This window comes from Silurus aristotelis, assembly GCF_946808225.1.
Source record: "Silurus aristotelis genome assembly, chromosome: 3".
NCBI classification, from domain to species: Eukaryota; Metazoa; Chordata; class Actinopteri; order Siluriformes; family Siluridae; genus Silurus; species Silurus aristotelis.
The window spans coordinates 24,273,507-24,284,685 of NC_139576.1; the positions used below are offsets into that span (position 1 = coordinate 24,273,507).

Consider the following 11,179-nt stretch of genomic DNA (forward strand, 5'->3'; position numbering starts at 1 on the left):
GAGCTATTATCCAATATAACCAATGGATGATCTTTTTCACATGACAGATGGAGCCTTCGGTTTACGTCATACACTGCTAAAAAGTGTTTTCTAAAAAGCAGTTTTTTTTATGTGGGAAGTGTTTAAATACAGCAGATTATACTCATGTATTCATGTATATAAGTATAATTTCAGATTTTTAGATTGTCATTATTTTAACAGTCACTGATGGGCACTTATAAGTAACTAAGTTTACACCAGTGTTCACCACTAACTTGCACACATGCTATCATCTCACACACTTACTGGCATCTAATCCACCCACCTACTGGAAACCCCATGACAGCTGAGTGAACAGGGTGGGCTGAAGAGAGGGGTGATAAATGTGAGGGAGGGGGTAAAATGTGACCAAGGCTACATATAGCAGCTTTTCCTGGCCACTGATCTTCATTCTATCCAGGTCTGTCAACCCGCTTACTTTCTTTCCAGTACACACCCCATAACATCACAACCATGAGCAAGGCTTACTCCTCATCTGCCGAGACGGCTTCTTCCTACCGCCGAACCTTCGGCTCAGGCCTGGGCTCGACCATGTCCAGCTCTCTGTTTGGCCGCGGCTCTTCTGGCTCTTCTCGCCTTTCCTCCAGAGTCTATGAGGTGACCAAGAGCTCTTCTTCTCCTGTTTACTCAAGCCACCGCTCTGGAGGCTTTGGTGGAGCAGTAACACGCTCTTATGCAGGTATGGGTGGCAAGCTTGACTTTAGCCTGGCTGATGCCATGAACCAGGATTTCCTGCACACACGCACCAACGAGAAGGCCGAGCTACAGCACCTGAATGACCGCTTCGTCAGTTACATTGAGAAGGTGCGCTTCCTTGAGCAGCAGAACCAGGCCCTGTCTGTAGAGATTGAGCGCCTAAGGGGCCGTGAGCCAACACGTATTGCTGATATGTACGAGGAGGAGATGAGGGAGCTGCGCAGGCAGGTCGACACGCTGACCAACCAGAGAGCGTGCGTAGAGGTGGAGCGAGATAACCTGTCTGATGACCTACAGAAACTCAAGCTCAGGTGAGAGAAATATTAGTAAAAAAAAGTAGATAGTTTTAATTAATTACGAAAAATGCATAACTTTTGCATAACATAACTTTGGGTCAGTGAAACAAAGCTGTGATTTAACTTTTTTAATGATATTATAATTTTAATAATTAGGCCTTAAAATAATAGTAGTTGTGCTAATATCTTTTTCATGATTCATTGTCTAAACTAACACATTTTTTTTATTAAATTTTTTTAAATCATTAAAATAGAATAAAATGTATAGTAATAATAGAAAATATTGCTATAATAATATAAAAATTATTTTGATGAATACTTTTCCTAGAGTAGGAACAGAGAATAAATAGCCACTTTTATGGTAAGTCTACTGGAGAACAGAAAATCCCACTTTTTAAAAAATATGTTCATTCCATAAGCATTGAATCATTTAATGACACATCAAGGGTGTTTGAAAGTCTTTAGTATAGAGGTGCCATAACTCGTGTGAAACTGATAAACGCAGATAAAAGGGTAGGGTCTATTTTATAGTGTGAGTTTATACCTAGCAGCATTCTTAAGTTTCTTTATAATAGATATTTACTGTGGCAATAACAACTGCATTTACTTGAATTTGATTAACATTTATGGGCTAGGTTACACAATTTGACAGAACATTGTGCACATATAAGCAAAGACCTTCACGATCAGATCCCAGGAATACAGGAGAGCGCAGTTTCTAACAGCTGTGTAATGTTTCAGAGCCCCTGCAGAAAAGTTCAGATGTGTCATTTCTCAGCAAATATTGCAGAAAAGCAATTTCATTTTAGCCTGCAGGAATTTTTTCCACAGAAGATTCAATTAGCAGCTATAGTGTTGGGTGAAGGCTAAAACTCGTCATAGGGAATAGGCTCTGCTGTTCAAATATAAAAAATGAAATTACTCATGAATCATGGGGTTGGGGGTTGTAGACATAAAGGGTATTTAAAAATATAGAGACTTGTTCAAGAATTAAGCTGTTTAGATAGAAAGCGAGATAGAGAGAGAGAGAGAGAGAGAGAGAGAGAGAGAGAGAGAGAGAGAGAGAGAGAGAGAGAGAGAGAGAAAAAGAGAGAGAGAGAGTGGGAAAGAATATAATTCAATATGAATTAGCGTAACATTTACACTCATGATGTACCAATGCCGCAGCTCATGAGGCATGTATGATCTTGGGGTTGGGGTTTAATATCGCTCCAGTTGCTTTCATAGTTTCAAGAGGACCCACTGTAATGTAACATGGCTCCCAGATTAGCAAGCTATTATTATTCTCCTTGATATACCCACCCCCACATCACTGTAGACAATTCTCATCTCCTAAAATACCCGTATCTCTCAGCCTCCCTCAGAGTGTGTGTTGAAGTTTCAGGGGTGAGTGAGTGAATTTGAGTTTGTGTGTAGCAGAGTGAGTAAATAGCACTCAAGGGACTGTTGGCATTAGAGCATAACTGTCCTACATTAACAATAATGATTCACAGTAACTGTTTGCAAGCTGCTAGAAGCAGAAACAATTTTTAGGCATTGCTCAAGGAGAGTGTATCTCGGCATACAGAGGACATCCAAAAAGGGAACAAACGAGGACTCGCTTAAATGAGCATATACTATGCAGACCCTTAAAAGAGCAATGAGGAGACAAGTATTGCAATTCAAACATGTTTTCCATAGTGTAGCATGTATTTGAGAGATCAGTCATATCGATAGCTATGCCGTGATTCCCGCATCTGTCACTGAAATATTATCAGACATAATTAGCATGCCAACAATCACACGCATGCAACCAGATATTTGCTACTTAATCTACATGTAGCCATTTCAATGGGGGTCATCAATTTTAATGGTCAATGCAATCCACATTGGCTAAATGCCATATCCTCAATGATATGTACACACTGCATTGCTCATTAATGGTAAGGTCACACCAGAGCATTGTCCCTTCCTCTTTATTTTTAACTTTTTTCTCTATAAATAGAAAACAACTGCATTTGGGATTAATGTCTGTTGGGGGGAGCGGTGGGCAATGTGGCAAAAATAATATCAGAATGCAATACAAAAATAAACCTGAATGAAAATGATATACTCAGTACAAGAATACACTTTAACCTTCAACCAGATGATTCTTATTGTAAGTAATTATGCTGTAAGTTAGTGTGTTAGAAATGTGTGATTAGTCAACAGAAAATGTTGACTAATTTTGCATAGCAGCAGTTTTGACACCGATGCAAATCACTCGTTTATATTTGATGCTCCTTCTTATGTTATTATTTCTGACTTGCATGGATGGCATTTCAAATAACTGAAGTGATATAAAAGACAAAAAAAAAACATTATTTAACAAAGAAACATAGGATATCTTCAACTTTCTATTAGAGGGACTTTATGAAACATATACATACTCATTTACACGAGTTACATAACATGAGGAGAAAACTGTGTTTTTATAATAGGAATGTCTTTAGGAGGAAAATTTAAGTAAATTTCTGTGGAAACATGCAGAAAATGTAAGAGAAGAAAATGTTATAAAAAGCATGCTGTCTATCTTTAGTAGATCATGAGTTCAAATCCCAACAATGCCAAAGTGATCCCTGGTCAGGAGGAAAGGTAGTGGCCATGCTCTCTGGGTGGGAGGGATGGAATACTCCCTTTCCTTTCAATCAAAGGTCCAATTCTGAACATTTTTGTGCTCATGCACATGGCAGAGTGCAGACAGCACTTTCTTCCATGTATGTGAAACTGCCCTATGGAACAACATGAGCAGCAGACTCAATGGATGTAATTAGCTCACTTCACATGCTTTAGAGGAAGCATGTGTTAGCCTTTACCCTCCCAGTTGGTAGCTGTCATGTGATGGGGAGATCTGGCTGTTGGGAGGGAATTGGCAGGTGACCAAAACTAGGCAGAAAATGGTGGAGTTAGTGAAAGAGACGATGACAGCTATAGCATCAATGATACCAGGATCTAATGTGCGTTCCACCATACTAAATGTAACTACAAAAGGATAAAAGCATATGCTTTCCTATAATTAACTCTTGATTAAGTGTTATGTGATATGATTGAGATATGTTATTACTGTATATAACATTTAATTAAATGTTTGTGTTAAATGTTTATTAAGAACTAGAGAAAGGTTTTAAGGGTGTGAAAAGTCTAAACCTCAAAAGTGAGCATGTTTGAAGGTCACTGACTTCCATTTATGTTCTTTTATAGACTTCAAGAGGAGATCCACCAGAAAGAAGAGGCTGAGAACAACCTTTCTGCTTTCAGAGCTGTAAGTCCCCACATTACAATTACGATCAAATGTTCATCTTTTCAAACCTTCAAGTCTGATTATTTTAAATGGCTTATTTTACAGTACTTTTGCTGTAACTGTGCTTTTCTTTAGGATGTTGATGCTGCCACTCTTGCCCGGCTGGACCTGGAGAGACGCATTGAGAGCCTTCATGAGGAGATTGCCTTCCTCAAGAAGATCCATGAGGAGGTGTGTTTGCGTATGTGTGTTCGTGTGTGTGATTTACAGACCATTCATTTAGTCACACTTATTCTCTCTCGGTCAGTCACAAGTGTCATGCAGATATTAGCAGGCTATAAACACTCCTTATCTGTTCTATTTCTGTCCAAAAGTAAATCACTTCGTTTATAAAAGGAATGAAGTGTACACACATGTCCTCCCACTCGCACGAACACACATACCAAATCTCTAAAGGTTAAAGCCTTTCATGCACGCTTCTGACATTTAAAGGTAAAATCTTCGCCTGGCATATGTGTATTTGTCAGCTATGCTCTGACAGGGAGGGGGCAGTGTAATGCAATGGAACAGATGTATTTCTATAATTAAAACCTGTGAGAGAAAGAGAAAGAGAGCTTGACGCCTAACTGTGACAGAGAAGGGTGTGTGTGTGTGTGTGTGTGTGTGTGTGTGTGTGTGGGTGGGTGGTTGGATGGTGGGGGGGGGGGGGTTAACCTCCCACATTGTTTCACAGTGCACTTTAATAGGACTAGTTTACATAAAATTTTGTGTTAAAGACTTAAAGGTCAATTCCACAATCTAAAACTGTTCTGGTTAGAATTCTACAACAGAGAACTTCCCAGACAGGGTTCTAGGCAGAAAGTGAAGAAGCCCATTTGTATGTATATATATATATATATATATATATTGCTGTACATTGCTTTTGTATACAGAATTCACACTAAAATCTTTCTACTTTAATGTTCGAACTTCATCAAATTAAATGTCAAAGAAAGTCAGCAGCTAGCCCCTTACCTCCTCTCTGTGGAGAACTATCTAATTCAGGATTTCCCTATGAGAAATGAATTCAAGCAGAACCATTATGCAGAACAATAATTAGGAAACCACACAAGGGGAACTCACAAAGTTATTTATTTTTTTCAAACAATATACAAATCTTAATGTCTTTATGTTGTCTTTGTATGTACAGGAGATTCGTGAACTGCAGAGCCAGATGCAGGATACTCAGGTCCAGGTCCAAATGGACATGTCTACACCTGACCTGTCCTCTGCTCTGAGGGATATCCGCACCCAGTACGAGGGCATTGCAGCTAAGAACATTTCAGAAGCTGAGGAGTGGTACAAGTCCAAGGTCTGGCATATTAACACATAATTATCTCAACCCATTAACATAAAATAAACATAAAACATTTCCATTCAACCACTCACTAAATAAGAACCGACAGTGATCTGTCCTTTCACTGACATATGGAACGTTAATGTGGATTGCTAAAATATTTTCTATCAATTCCATTGATTACAGTTGACTTATTTTTTCAGGTATCAGATTTGAACCAAGCTGTAAACAAGAACAACGATGCACTGAGACAGGCCAAGCAGGAGACTATGGAGTTTCGCCACCAAATCCAATCCTACACCTGCGAGATTGATTCCCTTAAGGGCACCGTAAGTCATATTTAATACCATACTTACCATCCTCATAAGGAACAAGTATCAATGCAAAGATAAGTTCAGCCAAAGTACACCTGGACAGCAATACTTTATTATGTTTGCTCTGGAGTTTGTGTGATAGCAACACACTGGCTGAACCTGGAGACTCTGAGTACTAGCATTTTATTTCAGTGGGATAGTTCTTATTTATTATTTTTATATTGTTCTCTTTGTATTTCTATCCTTCCCTCCAGAACGAGTCTCTGATAAGGCAGATGAGGGAGATGGAAGAAAGGACGGGTCGCGAGGCTAATGGTTATCAGGACACCATTGCTCGTCTAGATGCTGAGATTGCCAAAATGAAAGATGACATGGCTCGTCACCTTCGTGAGTACCAGGAACTCCTTAATGTCAAAATGGCCCTGGATGTGGAGATCGCCACCTACAGGAAGTTGCTGGAGGGAGAGGAGAGCAGGTGATGAATACAGGAGAAAAGCCTCCCTATTTTTGTTTTGTGTTTGTTTGTTTGTTTGTTTTTTAAAGTATAAAAATTTTTTGAACACGTTTTATTATTGATAGTATATGTTATTTATTATTAAGCCTTGACATTATGACATTATATGAAATAACTCTTATATAACATTTCTAATTTTTAGGATCTCTCTGCCAGTGCAGACATATTCCTCCTTAAGCTTCAAAGGTGATTCCAGAGGTAAGGTATTTATATGTGTAGAGATGATAAGATTGGGGTTATATGGTCATATTTTCTCGACCTTGTGAGAACGCTGGCTGCTGCATTCTGGACTAACTGTAGCTTGTTTATTTTAAATAAGGCATTAAATCTTGCTATTACATATCAATATTATGTACATAAAATTCAATAAAATATTATTATTAGAGGGTTCATTGGAAGTGCTTACCATTTACATGTTTACAATACACTATTGTGATGCAAAAAGATTCAATCTGAAATAATAGAACTTAACACTCAGTACAGAAAATAACATAACGTAGTTCAAATGTCTAATCAGATCTGATGGTGTTGTAGGTTTTACAGAGGCAAGCGCAGAGCAGTTCTCACAGCCACGTTCCTCTGAGGTCCACTCCAAGAAAACAGTTCTAATCAAGACCATAGAGACCCGTGACGGAGAGGTGACTCACGCATATACACACACATCTCTCTAAGGTGTTAGTCATATGTTCATTGCATTAAACAGAACAGCTTGTTACTGTTTCGTGTCTGAAATCATCAGCTTACTTATTTTTCATTCACCTCTAGTCTAAAACTTCTCACAAGGCAATGAACGCCCTGAGCGCTCAGTGTGTAAGTTTGGCAGCAGGTCCACCTTTGTTCGCGTTATCACGCCTCCTTCCACTCCTTCTCTAACTTACCCTTATAGAATCCAAACCTTTTTGTTATTTTTTAATGACACTGGACTCAACAAATGTATCTGAGGCACTGTAGACTTGCATCATTTTTAAAATCCATCCAATACACAAAGCAGTTGTACTTCTTGTAGAGATTAAGGGGGGAAAAAAATCATTTCTCAATGCACAGTTTTTTTAATTACATTTTTAAAGATTTGCCCTGGCCCTATTTTTTTTATGACACAAATTTGACACACACTGATTGTGAATACATCCTAAACCACATTTTTGTCTGTTCCAGCACTTAATTTACATCATACTAAATCTTTTCCTGAATATTGTTAGCATGTTTCATTTGGCCTGTAAATGATCTCTTGTCTCTTCTTGAAGGTTGTCAGCGAATCCACACAGCACCAGCAGGACATCATTTAAAACGGAGAAGAGAAACACGAGATGCAACGAGAACAGAAAAAGAATTTGAATCCGAATTAAATCCAGACATTTCCAAGCTACATATGCCTTCCCTATTTTTATATATATATAAATAATAACCTCACTGATGCTATGACCTGCAATTCCAGGCAGCTATGAAAGTATAAAGGAGACTAAGCTGAAAGTGTGCAAAGGCCGAATGATTACGAATGAAGATGAAACTGTGGCAGCCATTTGTTAAAAAGAATGTCAATATTCAACTGCCATTTCTTAGAATTTTGTATGCAAGTGTATGTGTGTGTTTGTGAGTAAGTGGGTCACATGCGCATCATGATTTACCGCTTACCACCATATGAGGCCTGCTAATTGATTTTGTGGTTTCATTAAAATGAAACTTGAAACAATCGTCTAACATACTGCATAATATGACCACATAAATGTCGATGTCTCAGCAACATGAGTCACAGTTAAAGGTTCACAGATTTGGGAAAGGGGATCTACAATTAAAACCTGTAACATTATATACAATATAGGGGTTTTTTGTTTGTTTTTTTTAGAACTATAAATACAGACACAAAAAATGAAGAAGAAAAAAAAGATTCCTTGGGGTTTACTGGATTTCATTAAATGGTGTATACTGAGACACTAGTCAATCAATCTTACTCACAGAGTTCCTACCAGCAAATAGAAGATGCATTACAGTTGTTTGAATCGACTTGGGTGAAATCCTACATACACAGCTGTCCTTCATAGATAAGATTAAAGAGCATAATTCATACACATACAGACAGGTGACAAATGAGTGGACACACCAGTATAAAATATATTCAAAAGGTTGTAGACCACAACAAGCCACCATAATAACCTTACTGTCCATATGCATATATTATAAGTTGAAAGAATTGTGATTTGCACCATTTTTATGTTTATCAAACCATTCAGTGAGCCTGCATACACTGTGGAAGGGAGCTTCATCCTGGAAGAAAGCGTTGCCACCAAGATAATGCTAATAATAAAATAATAATAATAAAAGGAGTCAGTCCGAATAACCTTGTACTCATTTGCTTTTACGCTAAGTGGACTCAAACCATGCCAGAAAAATGCCTCCTAAAGCATTAAGGAGCTACTTATTAATTCAGTGTTTTTCCCCTTGTCACTAGCTGGAGCAGCTCTCCTTCTCATTCCACATATAGACAAATGCAGTTACTGCCGAGCTCATTTTTAAAAGCTTTATGCAGCCAAATGTCAGCTCAGAAGACCAGAGGGAAAAAAAGTGGATTTGAGCAACTTTTATCACCATGACCTTTTCTATTCTATTTCTTATAATCAGCTCTCCCTATTCCTTATCCAACAAAAACATGCATCTGGCTTCACTGCTCTAATCAGAGCTCAGTCTCAGCATCTGCTCAGAGCATTATGGGACACAATGTAGACTGAGATAACAGAAAAAAGGGCGAAAAGGCTTTGTGCCAATACTTGTAAAGATACACCCTCTCGGATACTCTAGGATACTTTCTTGCTCATTATCAGACTACAAGCCCACATATACAGCTGCAAGTGCTGTTCTGGTAGAAGCAGGTGATAATACCCTCTCTTACTTTGAAGACTAACAGTCTAGAAACATCCTCCAGAGACTACGGCACATTAGCAGCAGGAACCCGAACATGGGGTTGTAACAATGAGATTATAATCATGCTAAAACTGGTAAGCATTTCTTTTATTAGCAGTCTGGACTGCCTCAAAGCGGACACATGCTCAGCACACACAAAAGTACATAAAAGACAACCTTTGCAGTTGTGGATTGATAGAAATTTGAAAGCAAAAAAAAATCCCTTTTTTCACCACAGGCATCTAGATATGTGTGAAAGGTCAGTGATTTTTGCTAGAATGTCACCCAGCCATTAGGGTTGCACAAGCCAGTGCACTCTTTGTGCCAGTCCCAAGCCCAATAAATAAAAAACACAAGAAAAAATGGGAAGGGTTGCATGTGGAAGGGCATCCAGAGTAAAAACGTGGCAAATTAAATTTGCGGATCACAAATCAAACTTTCATACCGGATCGGTCAAAGCCCGGGTTACCAACGTCTGCCACTGGTATTGTTAGCCAACAGGGTACCGGTGAAAATTGGGCTACTGTTGGCTGAAGGAGGAGAAGGAGATGAGAAAGAGTCTACAGAGACGGCAGAGAAAGTTGGAGAAGAGTGGAGGTTAGGGTGGGCATTTAAATGTTGGTACTATGACTGGTAAAGGGAGAGAGGTAGCTGATATGATGGAGTGAGAGAAAGGTAGATATGTTATGTGTTCAGGAGACCAAGTGGAAAGGGAGTAAGGCCAGGAACATTGGAGTAAACATTGGATTAAACTGTTCAATCATGGTGTGGATGGAAAGAGAAATCGTGTAGGGGTGATCCTGAAGAAAGAGTACAGTAAGATCATTGAGTGAAGTGAAGGTAAAAAGAGTTTCTGATAGAGTTTCTGAAGCTGGAATTTGAAGGGGTGATGATAAATCTCATCAGTGACTATGCTCCACAAGTGGGTTGTGAGATGGAGAAGGAAAAAAAAGTGGTGGAAGGTGTATCTAGGAATGAACGAATGGTGATTGGGGCAGATTTAAATGGCCATGTAGGTGAAGGGAACAGAGGTGATGAGGAGGTGATAGGTTAGGTATGGTTTTAGGAAAAGAAATGTGGAATGGCAGATGGTGGTAGATTTTGCAAAAAAGATGAAAATGGCATTGGTGAGAGAGAGGAGTTGTGGTATTGTATGAGGAAGTCAGGTGTCAGAGAAGTATGTGAGGGTGGTGCAGGATACGTATGGGGACAGTGTGACAGCAATCCAGTGGAGGTGGGATTGATGCAATCCAACCTCTACCTTAAACGTTGGATTGCATCACGGATCGGCTCTGAGCCCTTTCCTGTTTGCATTGGTGATGGACAGGTTGACGGACGAGGTCAGACAGGAGTCTCTGGTAACTATGATGTTTATGGATGATATTGTAGTTTGTGGGGAGAGTAGGAAGCAGGTTGAGAAGAGCCTGGAGAGTTGGAGGTACACACTGGAGAGAAGGGGATTGAAAGTCAGTAGGAATAAGACAGAGTACATGTGTGTGAATGAGAGGGAGGACAGTGGAGTGGTGCGGTTGCAGGTAGAAGAGGTAAAGAAGGTGGAGGAGTTCAGGTACCTGGGGTCAACAGTGCAAATAATAAAGTGTGTTTTAGAGAAGTGAAGAAAAAAGTGCAGGCAGGGTGAAGTGGGTGGAGAAGAGTGGCAGGTGTGATTTGTGATCGAAAGGTATCTGCAAGAGTGAAAGGGGAAGTTTATAGGACTGTGGTGAGACCTGCGATGTTGTATGGTTTAGAGACAGCGAGGTTCTCGTTGGGAGTGACAAGGATGGACAGGATTAGAAATTAGTTTATTAGAGGAACAGCGCATGTAGGACA

At 39.3% G+C, this 11,179-nt stretch overlaps 1 protein-coding gene across 3 annotated transcripts; it reads left to right on the forward strand.

Annotated features, from left to right (window-relative positions):
* The first annotated feature begins 414 nt into the window (after positions 1–414).
* desma (desmin a) lies at positions 415–8,268 on the forward strand. Of its 3 annotated transcripts, none has more exons than XM_083538103.1 (10): positions 415–1,046; positions 4,251–4,311; positions 4,426–4,521; positions 5,480–5,641; positions 5,830–5,955; positions 6,195–6,415; positions 6,597–6,652; positions 6,989–7,092; positions 7,220–7,264; positions 7,699–8,268. In XM_083538103.1, the coding sequence occupies exons 1-10, from the start codon at positions 493–495 to the stop codon at positions 7,738–7,740; spliced, it is 1,467 nt and encodes a 488-aa protein (XP_083394229.1). In that variant the 5' UTR covers positions 415–492; the 3' UTR covers positions 7,741–8,268. The 3 variants fall into 3 exon arrangements, with proteins under 3 accessions (XP_083394229.1, XP_083394231.1, XP_083394230.1); XM_083538105.1 differs by having other exon boundaries at positions 6,989–7,126; positions 7,699–7,820; XM_083538104.1 differs by lacking the exon at positions 7,220–7,264 and having other exon boundaries at positions 416–1,046.
* Positions 8,269–11,179: the final 2,911 nt, after the last annotated feature.